This window comes from Rhinoderma darwinii, chromosome 10, assembly GCF_050947455.1.
Source record: "Rhinoderma darwinii isolate aRhiDar2 chromosome 10, aRhiDar2.hap1, whole genome shotgun sequence".
Classification (NCBI taxonomy): domain Eukaryota; kingdom Metazoa; phylum Chordata; class Amphibia; order Anura; family Rhinodermatidae; genus Rhinoderma; species Rhinoderma darwinii.
In genome coordinates, this window is record NC_134696.1 from 63462819 (window position 1) to 63481419 (window position 18601).

General features: G+C 41.2%; 1 protein-coding gene across 6 annotated transcripts in view; it reads left to right on the forward strand.

The window, feature by feature from the left end:
• The window catches only part of LIG1 (DNA ligase 1), a 277726-nt gene that overhangs the window by 217064 nt on the left and 42061 nt on the right, over positions 1-18601 (forward strand). For 5 of the 6 annotated variants that reach the window (XM_075840007.1, XM_075840009.1, XM_075840006.1 and 2 more), the window contains 4 exons: positions 5217-5361; positions 5459-5541; positions 7901-8053; positions 9558-9611. In XM_075840007.1, the coding sequence (XP_075696122.1) occupies positions 5217-5361; positions 5459-5541; positions 7901-8053; positions 9558-9611 (435 nt within the window). Of the gene's footprint in view, positions 1-5216; positions 5362-5458; positions 5542-7900; positions 8054-8141; positions 8304-9557; positions 9612-18601 lie in introns of those variants that run through there. The other variant, XR_012850873.1, reaches the window with a different exon arrangement.

Consider the following 18601-nt stretch of genomic DNA (forward strand, 5'->3'; position numbering starts at 1 on the left):
TGTGGCCCTGAACTGCTGTTTGGGCACATGGCAGGGCTCAGAAGGGAAGAAGTGCCATTTGGCTTTTGGAGCTTCACATTTTGCCGAATTTGTTGTTCGGGCGCCATGTTGCATTTGCAAAGCCCCTGAGGTACCAGAGTACAGTGGAAACCGCTAAGAAGTGACCCCATTTTGGAAACTACAACCATTAAGACATTTATCATTTGCCGGACATATGACAGGGCTTAAGAGTGAAAGAGTACTATGCGCATTTGAGGCCTATTTTGGCGATTTAACGCCGCATTGGCCCACAATTGCAGGGCTCTGAGGTCAAATATAAAAAATTCAAAAAAAAGTGACCCCGTTTTAGGAACTTCACCCATCAAGGCATTTTTCAATTAGTGTAGTGAGCATTTTGATTCCACAGGTGTGTTTTACCAGAAATTAATGTGCAGCGAATTTTCTACTCCTATGCAATTTTAACGTGCAATATTTTGCGCCCAGTTTGTGCCACTGAAGACAAATACCTCGTAAACTGTTAAAGAGGCTCTGTCACCAGATTTTGCAACCCCTATCTGCTATTGCAGCAGATCGGCGCTGCAATGTAGATTACAGTAACGTTTTTATTTTTAAAAAACGAGCATTTTTGGCCAAGTTATGACCATTTTCGTATTTATGCAAATGAGGCTTGCAAAAGTACAACTGGGCGTGTTGAAAAGTAAAAGTACAACTGGGCGTGTATTATGTGCGTACATCGGGGCGTGTTTACTACTTTTACTAGCTGGGCTTTCTGATAAGTATCATCCACTTCTCTTCACAACGCCTAGCTTCTGGCAGTGCAGATCTGTGACGTCACTCACAGGTCCTGCATCGTGTCGGCACCAGAGGCTACAGTTGATTCTGCAGCAACATCAGCATTTGCAGGTAAGTAGCTACATCGACTTACCTGCAAACGCCGATGCTGCTGCAGAATCATCTGTAGCCTCTGGTGCCGATGTGTCCTCGCTCGTCTGACACGATGCAGGACCTGTGAGTGACGACACAGCGTGATCTCTGGAGAACACGGCTGTGTCTGCACTGCCAGAAGCTGGGCGTTGTGAAGAGAAGTGGATGATACTTCTATACACAACGCCCAGCTAGTAAAAGTAGTAAACACGCCCCGATGTACGCACATAATACACGCCCAGTTGTACTTTTACTTTTCAACACACCCAGTTGTACTTTTGCAAGCCTCATTTGCATAAATACGAAAATGGTCATAACTTGGCCAAAAATGCTTGTTTTTTAAAAATAAAAACGTTACTGTAATCTACATTGCAGCGCCTATCTGCTGCAATAGCAGATAGGGGTTGCAAAATCTGGTGACAGAGCCTTTTTAAAGGAACAGTGTCATCACAATATTTTTTTTAATATGTTAAAGATGTTAGTGCTTTATTAAAAACGTTTATATTTATTTGTGTGTTTGTGTTTTACTTTTTCTTATTTTTACACTTTTTCTTCCCTATGGGGGCTGCCATTTTTTTTTCCATTTCCATTAACGACACATACAGACATGGAATACGGCAGCCACAGTCCCATAGGGACTGCGAACGGGGCCCGTTCCATCCACTAACATGTACGCCGTCTGTGTGGGAACTGCGCATGCGCCGCTCCCACACAGTCCAATTTGAAATGCGCGCCGTCCGGAGCCATTTTCCTGTGGACCGGAAGTTGCGGCCGGACAGTAAGATTACTACTTCCGGTCGCGGCTTCCGGACTTGTGCACTTGGACCAGCGGCAGCAGACGGAGCGGACGGGCCGGAGGGAGCCGCGGCGGCAGGAGCAGGTAAGAGATTTCTATGTATGTTCGTGTTTGTGTACGTTTACTACTGTATGTAAACCTTCTACACTGTGTGTTAGCTCAAAAAATGGCGACACACAGTGTAGGAGGTTAGACCGTTCAAACCCCTCGTTTATCCCGGCACTAGCCAGGATAAAGGAGGGGGGGGATGCTCACTAGAGCGAGGGCTTTTTACCCAATTTTGCAATGCTGCAATTTTGGGAATAGCTCCATCTAGTGACCAGCAATCGGAAATATTATAAATTAGAATTAATTTATAATATTTCCTGACTCGTGAAAAAAAAATAAAAAATTTGAACAATGTTTAATCACCTACACACTAAATGTTTAATTAAAAAAAAAACAAACATGTTTTTCTGGCAACACATTCCCTTTAAGCAAGTTCTCTGGGTAAGATAATGACGCATATGTATCTGTAAGCTTCTGTTTGGGCACACAGTAGGGCTCAGAAGGGAGGGAGCACCATTTGGCTTTTGGAGTGCGGATTTTGCTTAGTAGTAGTTGGGGTTTTACTGGCATTTCAGTTTATAATGTGGGGGCATATTTAAAGAGGCTCTGTCACCAGATTTTGCAACCCCTATCTGCTATTGCAGCAGATAGGCGCTGCAATGTAGATTACAGTAACGTTTTTATTTTTAAAAAACGAGCATTTTTGGCCAAGTTATGACCATTTTCGTATTTATGCAAATGAGGCTTGAAAAAGTACAACTGGGCGTGTTGAAAAGTAAAAGTACAACTGGGAGTGTATTATGTGCGTACATCGGGGCGTGTTTACTACTTTTACTAGCTGGGCGTTGAGAAGAGAAATATCATCCACTTCTCTTCAGAACGCCCAGCTTCTGGCAGTGCAGATCTGTGACGTCACTCACAGGTCCTGCATCGTGTCGGCACCAGAGGCTACAGTTGATTCTGCAGCAACATCAGCATTTGTAGGTAAGTAGCTACATCGACTTACCTGCAAACACCGATGCTGCTGCAGAATCATCTGTAGCCTCTGGTGCTGATGTGTCCTCGCTCGTCTGACACGATGCAGGACCTGTGAGTGACGACACAGCGTGATCTCTTGAGAACACGGCTGTGTCTGCACTGCCAGAAGCTGGGCGCTCTGAAGAGAAGTGGATGATACTTCTCATCAGAACGCCCAGCTAGTAAAAGTAGTAAACACGCCCCGATGTACGCACATAATACACGCCCACTTGGACTTTTACTTTTCAACACGCCCAGTTGTACTTTTGCAAGCCTCATTTGCATAAATACAATAATGGTCATAACTTGGCCAAAAATGCTCGTTTTTTAAAAATAAAAACGTTACTGTAATCTACATTGCAGCGCCTATCTGCTGCAATAGCAGATAGGGGTTGCAAAATCTGGTGACAGAGCCTCTTTAAGCCTGGTGAAGTTCATCAGGGCATAATGTGGTGGTTTAATAATGGGATAAATAGTATACAGATGTGGCCAGTGTCGCAATGATAAATGGTGCCTAATCTTATCCCCATTGTGGAACCCATTTTATGCCCTTTTTGTTGCCATGTTCTGAGATCCATAACTTTATTCATTTTTTCATCGGAGCCCTGTGAGGGCTTGTTTTTTGCGGGACAATCACATTTGGGAATAGGGGTGTCCAAAAAACAGCAATCCTGGCATTATATTTATTTATATTAAAATTACAATTCACTACAGCACATTTGTACATTGTTAAATTAGTGCAATGGCGATAATGTGCCAAAAAAGGTTTATACTAAAGTATCCTTATCCAGTGAAAGCCGTAGTGTCAAATCCGAACCAAATCATGCAGCTTTTGGTGCGGGTCTCCCTTCGGTGTCTTTAAACAAAAAAAAACCAACACAATTCTGGTTCTACCATGGCAACACTGCCCTTGTCCTCTGACTGTCTCTGTACACCCTGCCTCCAGCGATGATGCGTCATCACGTGTGACGGCTGCAGTCTGTGATTGACTGTGGTAGTTTTGTAGTAGTGTTGACCCATCACTGGATGCAGGTGTACAGTGCCCAGGGAAGGTAAGTTTAGTGTTTCTTTTATTTTAAACTTCTTTTAACTATCTGGGCTTGCAGATTTTGCTGCAGATCTCCAGGTAATCCTCAGCAAATTCTGCAACACTTGGATTTACTTGCAGATTTCTTCTTCCCACATTGAACTCGGTGGTGAAAATCTACAACAAATTCACGCACTTTCCACAGCAGAAATAAACACAGAATATTTCCGCTGCATGTGGATGAGATTTTACCAAATCTCATCCATTTCGATGCTACTGTATTCTGCCATGGACAATACACCACAAATCCATTTAGTCTTATAGGTCAGTGACTTTTCTTCTTTTTTTTTTTTGGGGGGGGGTTTTGGTTTTTAGTCCATGTACTGTATTTGCTATATCGAAAATATCTGGTACTTCTGTTGTAAAGCTCAGTACAACAGCTCAGACAAGATGCGCTGTATGGCCATCACACACAAAACCATGATCTTTAATCTAGAGTTGGGCCCATATTGCAGCTATAACAGACCCCACTCTTCTGGGAAGGCCTGCCACAAGATTTTGGAGCATGTCTATTGAAATTTGTGCTTCATCCAGAAAAGCGATTGTGAGGTCAGGCACTAATGTTGGACGAGAGGGCCTGACTCGCAGTCGGAGTTCCAATTCATCACAATAGTGTTCGATGTGGTTGAGGTCAGGTTTCTGTGCAGGTTACTCGAGTTTCTCCACACCAAATAAAAGATGCAACGAAAGATAGATTTTTACATTACACACATTTCAGCATTTGATGGCTCTGCTCTGTGAGTTTATGTTGTCTATAACTTCAAGGCTAAGCTGCTATTACTCCAAGCAGCTTCCACTTCACAATAATAGCACACACAGGTGACTGGGGCAGATATCTGCTATATCAGAAGTTTCACAAACTGTCCTGTTGCATTCCTATGACCGTGCCCTGTTTAAAAACTAAAAGGAAGTGAAGCAGCACAGGTCCTGAATAATGGGATGTTGTCACGCTGTCCTATATCGAACAAAACCGCATCTGGTCTAATGTAATCCTCTCACCAATGGTCGGACAACAGCACAAATCTCCAAAAATTGCCAAAAAAAGGTTTTTGTTCATTCATCAAGCAAAAGATGGCAACGTTTCCACCCATTATATGTGTGGTGTCTTAAGTTTGTCACGGAGCTCTTCAGTACGTCCCATGTTGGTTTATGTAAATTGCATGGCTGTGTGCTTGATTTTATCCATTTTTGCAATGGCTGTGGCTGAAACACCTGAACTCCATAATTACGAGGGAGTGTTCATATACATGTGGTCATATACATTTGACCATAAAGTGTCGCTGCACTAATAATTATGTGAACAAAATATATATTTTTGAGAAATTATCTGTTTTTTCCTTCTAGTCTCTAGTTAAAGAACCGTTTTCTAAACGGAGGCAACTACTAAGAGAATCCTTTATTGAACAGGAAGGACAATTTATGTTTGCTACATATATGGATACTTCAAACACAGATGAAATTTCTGAATTTCTTGATCAGTCTATAAAAGGTATTCCAGAAGTGTAAAATATGTCCTCCTGTTTACGTTTAAATAAATTTAAATTACTGGTTGTTCTTTCTCACCTGCCTTTTCCTGCCCCATTTAGATTCTTGTGAAGGTTTAATGGTAAAAACGCTGGACCAGAATGCAACATATGAAATTGCGAAGCGTTCTCATAATTGGTTAAAGGTCGGTATTCGCATCGGTACTATACTTTTGTGATTAATTTAAGATATTAAAATGGAACTGTGAAAAACCATACTTTCCCATGTGAATTCCCACCTGCATTCATGATGCATTATTGACTTCACTAGGGAAAAAAATAATGTTAAAACTGATTAATGTGGAGGGGCCCGGGGAGCAGCAAATGAATGAAAGCTTTGTGATTCTAGACTTGTCCCGATATGTATTTTCTTGCATGCTGGGCTGAGTTGTGTAATTACCTCACAGCCTCATGAAGTACTGTTTCCAGTATGCTTTCATGGACGTGTATACAACAAGTTTGGAAATATGCTTTTTATGCTGATTTTTATTTCTTGGACTGTGGAACGTTATAAGGTTTTTGTTTTTTTGTATTTTAAAATTCAAAAATAAAACCTTTTTTTTAAAAAAAAATTATTAGGATCCCAGTATTATTTCTTTTTACTTTACCCATCAGACGTAAGTGCCTGTTATGTCTGATGGAATATACAGGCCTGCTCTCCAATGTGTCACTAGAGGTACTTTAATACACCTCTTTGATCTATACCAAGAAATGTTTTTTTGACATACTGGGATATGATTTTTTTCCCAACCAGTGTGACTGCAAATTAACTAACTGAGCTCTTAAACGGGTTGTATTATATAGAAAATGTATTTAATTTGAGTGACTGTAACCCTCCTAAATAATATATACTTTTGATTATATTTTATTTGTGTCTTTCATAAAAATGCAATTATGCATAAAATAGAATCACTAGACATATTTATACACCCACAATGCCAACCACCTCTACTACCCCCTGTTGGAAGAGAGGAGAAACAAAAAGAAAAAACGGGAAATACAAAAAATAAAATTAAATATAACTTTGGACACAATGAGAAACCATGCTTGGTGTGAGCCACACGTGCACTGCCTACAGAACACATTTCACTAGCACAGCATGGCGGTCTTGTGGATGGCTTAAATATATCAATTACGTCCATAAACTGCCACAGAGATTGCGCGCTGGCAATTAAAACTAGGAAGTGGGATGTTGGGTGTCACTCACTATCCTTTTAAGACCAAAAAATTACAGGAGACTTTTTTAAAACCTCATGCAATCTTTTTAACTGTTAACAATAAGAGTACATTTCTAATTATTTAGAAAATGTAATACATTGTAAACGGCACATCTTGCACCTTTTTTTCCCCCTTTCATTGAGATTTCCTAAACCCATTTCCAAATACCCTATGAGGGAATTCTGAAATAATGGACAGAAGGAACCTCCTCTATATTCACCAAAACCAAGATCAGCTATAAAGAAACATCTCTCTTTGGAGCACCCAACATCTCCGTGCATCACAGGGACAGCCTATTGATGTCAATGCTTCATTCTCTCTGTAATTTCACTTCAGCGCCATCATACATTTGCTTCCGGATTGCTCCACGGATTACAGCTTACCACTAGAAGTCCCAGCAGTGGGACACTATATGATCTATTTATTGTCAATTGACCCTTCTTACAAACACAGATTGTCCATAGTGAAAATCACCTATAAATTACAGTTTATAAGTAACTTGACACTGACCTTGATAAATATTACCCAGTTCTTGAAGCCAGTTCAAAAATGGTAATAACCATTAGTTACACAGAAACCGTATGTTTTATCTAGAATATTGGCTGGGTCTAATAAAGTCCTCAACAGAATTCTTTTACAAAATATCATGATGGTAAATATTCTTTCAGCTGTAACCCTGTTAATGAATTTGACAGCTGTAGCCCTAAGCAAAGGATGGCATGAAGACACCTTTATCCAACTACAGTTTACCTTGATGTAAAGATCTGGTTTTGAGCCACTTTAAAATTATATTAAAGAAAATCTACTGGAAGAAATATTAAAAAAAGACCCTCTATTATTCATTAGAAATTGTACCTGCGGTACAGATTTTAGAATCCGCAGCATGTCCATTTCTCTTGCGGATTTTCATTGCCAATTCACTCTTTTCAATCAGCGGTGCACTACTGAGCGATTCCTTTGAAAACTTTTCCTGTTTTAGATAGTTTGGTTGATAAGACATATGCCCACCAAGTTCAACCAGGAGAGAGAAAATGTGTATGAAAGGAAAAGGGGAGAGTAAATCGTCACTAGGCTATTTCTGTCACTCTGGTAGTGAATGTAGGGGCAGTGTGCATGCTCGACAGCCATTAGTAGGAAAATCCCTTTAACTGTGAGATGAAGGTCTGAATGGCAGTTTATAATCATTTTATGGCATCATATTTGCATGTGACAAAAATGTCGAATTGCATATTTTTCATTTCGGATCTTGGCTGTTACTTTATTATTTTATCTTTTTTTTTTTTTTAGCTGAAGAAGGATTATTTAGAAGGTTTAGGGGACACCCTGGATCTGGTGGTAATTGGTGGTTATTTGGGAAAAGGAAAGCGAACGGGCATATATGGAGGATTTCTACTTGCATCATATGATGAAGAAAGTGAAGAATATCAGACCATCTGCAAGGTTTGTCTGAAATACTAGATGATGATGAGGTTAAATTGAATCTTCTATGCCTTTTCTCCCACTGGTGTCATGGTTCCTCTTTTTACAGGATAAATTATGACTTTATATGGGGATTTAGGACATATACACTGGGAATTAGTAGACATGGCCTAATGGTGCTTCTAATATCACAATAGTGACCTCTTTTAATAGTATTTATGGAATCTCTGGTGCCTTGGATTTCTTCTATTACAATAATGGAACAGTGTCAGTAAGTATTAGTAATTTTTTATTAGGACTACTACTAAATGAGCATAGGTAACTGTAGTGTTACTATTTCATTTATTTGGGTGCTGAACTGGCCTCCAATTTTTGGAGGCTGTTGAATTAGGAAAGTCGTATAGTGGCTGCAGATTGTTATTTATTTAATGGGTTTACAGTATCACACAGTATGCAGACAGAACACCGGAGTAGGTGCATGGCGCAAAGGTCACATTGTCAAGCCTGCCCTTTACTACCTTAGTGACTCATCTTGTGTACAACTGCATATGAGCAGGTTTTTTTTTAGTACTTTCAGTCTGATTACACACTGCAAAAAAAAACAACTATGGATATTTATCAACATAGACGTTTAGGGGGGATATTTTTAACTTTTTGCCATAGAAAGTCAGAAAAGGCCTATCGCCACTGTTGGGCATTTAAAGGGGTTGTCCACCATCTGACCACTGATGACCCATCCACCAGATAGGTCATCAGTATGTCATCGGTGCGGGTCCGACACCCGGACCCCGCACCAATAAGCCGCTCCGGTGGCCTACGGGCACCGGATGTTGTGGCACATAATGCTATGGACGGAGCCCGGAAGCAGTTGGCTCTGTACAAAGCGCAGCGGTCGTACTGCAGCTCTGCTCCTATTCAATTGAATAGGAGCAGAGCTGCAGCACGGCCGCTATTCCGTGGCCAGAGCTAACTGCTTCCGGCTTGTACGTCCGGTGCATGAATGCATCAGACCAGCTGATCTGTGCGGGGCCTGGGTGTCGGACGCCCACAGATCATGTACTGATGACCTATCTGGTGGATAGGTCATCAGTTGTCAGACGCTGGAAAACCCCTTTAACACTGCCGTGGGCGTTAAAAGCTGCCATCGGCAATTTTTAAATAGGGGTTAAAGAAATAAGGACGGGGCCATCCGTAAAAAAAACAATTTCTTTTTTTCTAGGTGGATTGAGCATGGTCGCAGTTGCACTCCCTGCGTCCCTGTTACACCACAATTGTCGCACGCAGACAGGCGAAGGATGCAAAACATTTATAAAGACGCACTCGCCTCTTAATGTGTCGCATCTTACTCCTACAGACTGTTTATTAAGACTGGCGTATGAAACGCCGGCTTTAATAAATCTCACCCAGTCTGTCTTTCAAGAGTATGTCCCCATATAGCCTGGCATTGATTGGAGTGTGTAGGGAATAGAGGACAGATGTACATTTGTAACTTTTTTAAATATATATATATATTATTTTTTTTTAGATTGGAACAGGCTTTACAGATGAAGACTTAGAAAATCATTACAATTTTCTGAAGGTAATTCCATTTAAATGCATTGTGCTACTGTTTCTTATGGAATGCATTTGTTAGCGCCTTCAACTTCCAGGGTGCTGTAAATATTCAAAACAGAGGGATTTAAATATGTAAAAAAGGAATAAACAATAAAAACAAGAAATGCAGCGCAGCAGCTGTGTGTGCCTGGTCAGATGGCAGCCTGAGAAGAACATACCTCTCCTGAGTTCCTGTTTACTATGACCCGCCACCTGCCTAAATAAAACACATTTCTGCTGTGCAACTATGGCTAACTAAGAAATATTTGGGGGCGTGACTAGCGCGGCAACCAGAGTGGACACACAGAATCCATGCCCCCGAAGAGCCAGTTCACACAGTTTTTTGATGCAGAAAAAGCGTCGGAAAACGCCCCAAAAAACGGCCGAAAATGGCTCCCATTGATTTCAATGGGATGCGGGGGTGTTTTTTCCCACGAGTGGAAAAACCGTCTCGTGATAAAAAGCGACATGCCCTAACTTGAGGCGTTTTCCGCATCAAAAATCCCATTGAAATCAATGGGAGACGGAAATAAACGCTTTTTTTGCCGCAATTTTTTACGCGTTTTTTGCAAAAAACGCTCGCGGTTACTCCTTTCTGTTGAAGAGACAGCTAAAAAAAAAAGCCTCAAAAAACGCGTGTGGCGCAAAACCACTTTAAAAAACTGGCATTTTCTGCCTGCAAAAAACTGTGTGAACATACCCTTACACTCTATCTGCCGAAATCCACCTGCCTAGAGAAATACAAGCCACAGCCATTTATCATAATCTTTCTCCTAGACTGTAACAATAATTTTTAAAGCATTTTAAAGGCATCACTGAAGGCACGGCCTAAGTTTCTAGCTGTGCGCCGCTCTCAAACTGCCATCTCCCCCTTCCAGTGGCCTAATACCACTAAAGCTGTGGGATCAACTACATGCATGCCACACCTTCTGGATGGAGTACCAGCCCAGATCCTAGGTGTTCCTGGTGCCACCGAGGTCTACATCGGACTGCCCAGCCGTGGCCTCGTTTTCTAGCAGGCCTGCCAATTTTTAGCCATCCGGCGTCCATCTCCTTCAGCCTGGAGTTTGCGGTCTTCCCTGGAGCATTCCATGCCTCCCCAGCTACCCAAAAAAGCCCTCTGTACCACTGCAGGACATCAGTACAGGCTTACATCATGACCATCGGTGGGTTAGATCACCTGCTTAATAATTACCCTCTTGGTCAAGAAGCCTCTGGACTTCAGGGAGGCCTTGATATAGCTAACATTTAGTGTCTAAAACTTGGCTCCTCAAACCTGTTACCAACAGATCCCCTAAGGCACAACAATCAGCCTGTTTGCATAATCAAAGGACACTTCCTAATATGGATTCTAGAGACCCCCACTAAAAGGAACAACATTATTTGTTCAGTGACACCACTCCCTGAACCTAGCCTCGTCCCTTAACCCATTAAGGACCAGGCCTATTTTGGCCTTAAAGAGGCTCTGTCACCACATTATAAGTGGCCTATATTGTACATGTGATCGGCGCTGTAATGTAGATTACAGCAGTGTTTTTTTATTTAATAAAATAATCATTTTTGACGGAGTTATGACCTATATTAGCTTTATGCTAATGCATTTCTTAATTAACAACTGGGCGTGTTTTACTTTTTGGCCAAGTGGGCGTTGTACAGAGGAGTGTATGACGCTGACCAATCAGCGTGATACACTTCTCCCCATTCATTTACACAGTACATAGCGAAATACAAACTACAAGCTCTCACTAGGCTTTCTTGATGGAAAAATAAAAAAGTTATGGCTCTTAGAATATGGCAACACATAAACAAAATAATTTTTTGAAAACAGTCATTTTATTGCGCAAACACCGTAAAACATAAAAAAAACTAGATACATACGGTATCGTCGTAATCGCATGGATTTGCAGAATATATTAAATGTCATTTATAGCGCTCTTTGAACATTGAAAAAAAAATAATAGAAAACAATAGAAATTTTCACAGCCTAATTCCACTAAATTCAGCAAAAAAAACCTGTGGGATCAAAATGCTTACTATACCCCTATATAAATTATTTTAGGGCTGTGGTTTCCCAAATGGGGGTCACTTTTTTGGGGCGTTTCCATGGTTTTCGTTTCCAGCAAACTTAAGTTCCAAAGTGCCATAATCAAGAGAAATTGCTTTACAAATGTTGGGGTGTTTTTTCTCGTTTATGCCTTGTAAAAATAGATCAATTCTGCGTTTTATTGTAAAAAAAATATGAAAATTTTCATTTTCACAGTCTAATTCCGCTAAGTTCAGCAAAAAAAACTGTGGGGTAAAAATTCTCACTATACCCCTATAGAAATTCCTTGAGGAGTGTAGTTTGCCAAATGGTGACTTTTCTTAGTGTGTTTTCACTGTTTTGACACACAACCTCTTCAAACCTGACATGGTGCCTAAAATATATTCAATTAAAAGGGAGGCCCCAATATCCTCTAGGTGCTCCTTTGCTTCTGAGGCCGGTGTTTCAGTACATTAGCACACTAGGGCCACATGTGGGATATTTCTAAAAACTGCAGAATTTGGGCAATAAATATTGAGTTGCATTTCTCTGGTAAAACCTTCTGTGGTACAGAAAAATTGGATTAAAATGGATTTTCTAAAAAAAAAATAAATAATAATTTATACATTTCACCTACACGTTCTGTAATTCCTGTGAAACACCTGAAGTGTTAAACTTTCTAAATGCTGTATTGAAAACTTTGAGGGCTGCCGTTTTTAAAGTTGGGTGATTTATGGGGGTTTCTAATATATAAGGCCCTTAACCCCTTCCCTCCGCAGCCATTTTTCGGATTTTCACTTTTGTTTTTTCCTCCCCACCTTCCAAAAGCCATAACTCTTTTATTTTTCCATCAATATTGCCGCATGAGGGCTTGTTTTTTGCGGGACGAGTTGTAGATTTTCACAGCACCATTTTTTTGTACCCTTTCACAATATAATGTAGTGAGAAACGAGAAAAAATATATATGTGGGGTGGAATAGGAAAAAAAACAGCGATTCCTCAACCTTTTGGGTGATTTTGTTTTTACGGCGTTCACTGTACGGTTAAAACGGCATGTTAACTTTATTCTGCGGGTCAATACGATTACAGCGATATCAAATTTATATCGTTTTCTTTGTTTTACTACTTTTACAAGGAAAAAAACTGATTGTTAAAAATAAAATTTGAGTTTTGTCGCCACATTCTGAGAGCCATAACTTTTTTATTTTTCTGTCAATTCAGCCGTGTGAGGGCTTATTTTTTACAGGGCGAGCTGCAGTTTATATTGGTACCATTTTGGGGTACGTGTGACTTTTTGATTACTTTTTATTTCATTTTTTTGTTGGAGAAGGGACCAAAAAACAGCAATTCTTCACTGTGCGGACTAAATAATGATATATTGTAATAATTCAGACTTTTACGGATGCGTTGATACCAGTTATGTTAGCTTTTTATTTTTTTTACATTGTGCTTGAGGGAAAATGGGAAAAGGGGGGTTTTTTACTTTTATTTTACTTGTCCCCCTAGGGGACTTTAACCAGTGATCGTTAGATCGCTTGCACGATATACTGCAATACTAATGTATTGCAGTATATCGCGATTCTGACAGGGCTTCATAGTAGTACAAAGATAGCAGACCTGGGGGACTTCGTCAGGCCCCCAGGCAGCCGTGACCACCAACGGCTCCCCCCAGTCTCACCGCGGGGGAGCCGTTGGGACGTTACAGGGTATCGCCCCCCTGTTTTTAGTCATTTAAATGCCGCGATCGCAATTGAAAGCGGCATTTTAACGGGTTAAACAAGCGGGATCGCGCTCGAACGGGATCCTGCTCGTTACCCGGAAGTGTCGGCTGTAACACACAGCCGACACACTCGCTCTATGGAGCGGTCTCAGCCCGTGAGCCTGCTCCATATTCCCCCACCCGGCGTGCGCTGTATTTATACAGCAGATGTCGGGAAGGGGTTAAAGCCACTTTACAGCTGAACTGGTCCACCAAAAAATAGGTTTTGGAAATTTTCCTGAAAATGTGAGAAATTGCTGGTAATGCTCTAAGCCTTGTAACATCGTGTAAAAATAAAAGAATGTTCAAAAAAACTATACCGACATAAAGTAGACATGTTAACTAGTAACTATTTTTTGAGTGGTATTACTATCTGTTTTCCAAGCAGATACATTTAAATTTAAAAAAATTATAATTTTTGCATTTTTCTCAAAATTTAGGTGTTTTTCAAAAATAAATGCTGAATTTATCGACCAAATTTTTCCACTAACATAAAGTACAATATGTCACTATCGTTTGGATAGGTAAAAGCATTCCCAAGTTATTACCACATAAAGTGACGCATGTCAGATTTGAAAAAATCGCAAATATGCTTTGGTATACTCGGTGTACCAAAGCATTACTACCTGTTGTAACGTCAGACTTAAGGAACCAAAGCGCACACAGGTGGGATATTGAGCTGATTGCTACCAGAGCACCCTGGGCTATAAGAAGGGCTGTGCCCCTACCTGCAATGCGTGAGCATTGTTGTCGTACCCTAGTCTGTCTAAGCAAATGGTCTCCTAGTGTTTCCCAATTCCCAGTGTTTCACATTCCTGCTACCTGTAACCTGTATCCCGTGCTACCTTGGTCAAGTACCGTGTTGAGCTAAAGTCGTGCTGTATACCACGCCTGTTTTTCTCCACAACGCCTGGAGCCTGCCTGCTGCCTAGTCCCAGCCGATCCTGTATTGCTACTGTCTGAGCTACCACAGGTACACTATACGAACTATAGACTGACCTGTGTCCTGTTGGCCAGCTGCCATACCGTCAAGGCGGTACGGCCCAGTGGGTCCACGTACCCAACGTGACACTGGTCAGTGTAAAACTATTAGGTCTTGCATCTGGTACGGCCTAATCTGCATATAGGCAGGGCAGGCCTGGGGGCCTTTGTTAGGCCCCTGGCTGCCATCGCAACCAGTCAGCATTCGCGGGCTGTTGATCGGTGACAGAGGGAGTTCCCACCCTCTGTCAAGCCACTTAAATTTTGCGGTCTCTATTGACCGTGCCGTTTAAGGGGTTACACAGCAGGGATTGGGGGTTTCTGTAATCCTAGTCGTTCCAGCCGAGCTTCCGTGGTGATCGTGCGCGAATGGCTGGCTTTCTGTGCCGTGCATGTACACGATTCTGCACTCCACTCCACAGACGGGCATTATGGAGGAGAGTTGTACCGGTGACCCCATATGCACCTTTAAAGGGCACAGCCCTCGATGTTTAAGTATTGCGTGTGACAATCCACCTTGAATACTCCTTAATTTTTTACCTGTCTGCCCTCATAGAATGATGGACATCTGATCTATACTACCACACCACCTATCTGTATTCCTCACCTTATCTGCATTCTAACATCCCAACGTGGGTAAATTTGGTTAAAGAAAGCCCAAAAGAAGCGCCTAAAACGCCCAAGCCAAAGAAACCGCAATCAGAGCTAGATAAGTATCTTTGCAACAAAATGTGCGACTCTCACATCAAGCCTTTTTAAAATGACACTGGAGGACCTGCGAGACCAAGATCTGCAGAATAACTCCAATTATGAAAGTTCCTGTGCCACCACAGATATCGCGGGCCCGTCCTATATTCGCTCTTGCTCATTGCTGAAAGAAGCTCTCAACCAAACTATCTCCAGTTTTGAGAGTCTTCGCAGCCATTTTAATCCGACACCAAACATATTGGCCACTGATTTTAGGCACTAGAAACTGATCAAGCTGCTCCTTTCCAGCACAGGACAATACGATTTCAATATATATTCCTATTTACTACTAGAAGATCAAAAGAACCAGAGCAGGTGAAAAAGTTCATATTAGATTTTGCCTAAAAAAAAAAAAATGGTGGTTGCGATCAAGCTACAGCAACTTATTGTACATAATGGTTTCACTTAGAAATATTTCTTTTAACATCTGAGGTTTCAATATGCCACTAAATCGTTGCCAAGTTTTTACTAGGGAACGTGGATGTCGTCTTTTTTCAAGAGACACATTTTAGCATCAACCTTATTCCGACACCTTCACGCACTCTGTTCCCAATCTGGTATCATAGTGCCTACTCTAAGGTCTCCAGAGGCACCAGTATAGCCTTTAGGAGCCATGTACCTTCTAAATTGTTAGCAACAAAAGACTGAGGGGCGTTTATTCCTAAAGGAAACTATTACGAATCAGACTTTAACCATTGTTAATCTACAGTATATGCCCCTAAGACCATGCAGATTTCATGGCTGATAAAAGCACTAGAAAAAGTGTATCTCTTGACCAGAGAATTCTAATTTTGGGAGGAGATATAAACATGATTCCAGACCCCACCTTGGATTCCTCCTAGTGCGCTCAAGCTCCCTCCCGTAAATAGAGGAAGCTGACACTTTCCTTGACGTCTCTCAATCTCAAAGACATTTGGAGACTTTAATTTGAATCAGGAAGATATTACTTGTTGCTCAGGTATAGATCAATCATATTAGACTGGATGATATATTTATTTCTTAGCGAATGTTACCAGTTAAAGCTGGAAAAATGGTGTACACAGTTTCAGACCATGTACCCATCTCTAAATATTCAGCTAGACTTTCTCCATAAATGGGCCTATGCATGGACCGTAAATGAGACACTACTGCTGGAATTTAATGTAGCGCAAACCATACACAACTCTGGAGTGGTATTAATGCATAAGAAATCTGTCAGAGGTCTCTGAGACTATGGTATGTGAGTCAAATAAAGACTTGCTCCGTGGAGTCCTTTATTAGTGGGGCTCTGGCCTCAAAAAGCAATGAGAAAAGTGCATTAATTCTCTTCTCTCAAAGATCTCAACTTTGCAGAATTTAGTAGACATGCTAAGCTACAAAATGCTCATGAAGACATTTCTTCTTAGACAACAGCTAAGATTTATGTAAGTACAAGCATTATGTGCATGGGGTCAAGGACTTAAAGATTACAACATTTTTACTTAAAAACAGAAAAGCCTTTTGTCCATACTGTGAAGTCCTCTACTTGACTCTGCCACATGGACACAGAAAAAATTGCTGAAGATCTTCGCTTATATTACCAATTTCTCTACACTATCAGGCCAATTATCAAAAACTCTGACCCCTCCAAAACTGCATTATATATATCCTCATTCCTGGAATCCATTAAGCTCCCTTTTATTATAGGACTCTGCCAGGGCCAAGCTCTATGCACCGTTCTCTGTATCCATCATCCCTAACGGCAAAAGCCGGGGTTCAGATGGGTTCCCCATAGTCTAATACAAAAAAATTAATGACATGTTATTTCCCAGACTCTTAAAGGTCTGTACAGTAGCTCTCCGTTAGCTGAGGCTTCTTGGCCTACACAAGCCCTTGAGGCATAAATTTCTATTATCCCATAAGAAGGGAAAGACCCAGAACTCTAGTTAGACCCAGATTGCTGCTCAACGTGGATTTAAGGTTGTGGGCTAAGCTGCTAGCAACTAGAATGGCAGAGGTCTTGAAAGATTTGTTTGTAGCCAAACAAATAGGATTAGTACTTAGTAGGAAAGAGAAATTTAATATAGCAAGGCTCATACATGCGGTAATTTATGCAAAGAAAAACAAAATACTGCGTGTGCTTTCGATAATGTTGATTAGAGCTGAATGATTGCTGCTCTCGAGAAATGTAGCATCTCCTTGAGATTTTTTTTCCCTTTTATGCTACATTCACACGAGTGTATCGGATTTACTTGATTCACTGGTCCGTTTGTGTTGCGTTATGGAATGGCATGTGTTATTCATATGCATTATAGATGCGCAAATCAAGCGCCGCACACGGATGTGCATCAGTGTGCGGTGCGTAATTTTCACGCACCCGTTGACTTCAATGGGCGCTTAGGTGCGTGAGGAGTCACGCATGTGTGAACTGCCCCATTAAATCAATGGGTCCATGCGCAGCACACAGACGTTATTCACGTTCGTGTGAATGGACCCTTACTCTGACACATCCCCTGTATTGGAGTTATTGGCACATTATCCGATGGAAATGCTCATCCAAAAAAATTCGACAAACTTCAGATAAACAAGGGCTGAGAGTGGGAAATTACATTCATACGACGACTGCTTTCGCAGAGGATTTAGTAGTCTTCATATCAAACCCAACAACTTGCTCCTACAACTATTTGACTCGTTTGGTAGGGTCAGTAATTTCAAACTTAATCTCTGTTAATCTGAAATTGTTTGTTTCGGCGCCTCCTTTGCTATTAAAACACTAAAACTCATTTCTCCCTTTAAGTGGCCTCAAATATCTGTCAAGGTTCTAGTCTATAAAACACAGTATACATAAAATATATTTATGCTATAGTATCTGTATGCTTCACTATATATGATAACTATCGATATGTAATGAGTATACGAACACTATATGTGGTACAATAAATCAACACATTAACCGTACTTGTAGAGTCCTATTCTAGTACCCATCCATGTACCTAAATACACATACAAAATACAATACACTCACTCACACATCTGTGACCCTCCCCTATCTGTCTCTGTAACAGGGATTACACTTGTACACAATAAGGGGCTGTAGGGCTATGCGGAGGGAGTTACAAAAGGATGCGATTTGTGGGATACGTTTGAGGGTTATAGGATGGCAGTAAAGGGGTTAATAAAGGGTTGCTGTAGTGCAGGGTAATAGTAGGATAGGTTTAAATGCAGTGGGAGGGAGCTGCAGGGGTTAAGCTATTGGTGGGGAGTGATGCAGCAGCTTGAGTTATGGCAGTGTAGGCAAAGGTTAATTCATCTAGCTGCTGCTGAGAGGGGGTTAGGAATGATACTTAGACTGCTGGTCTTGTAGCTTCAATGGTTGGTGGTGCTGGTGCCTCCTGCTTTGGTGATAACCAGCTTCTGCTCAGGTGGGGGCTGATGGGCAGGTCTCCTCAGGTGGGGGGGGGGGTGGAGTGTGGGTCAGATGAGTGCACTAGCACTTGACTATTTAAGC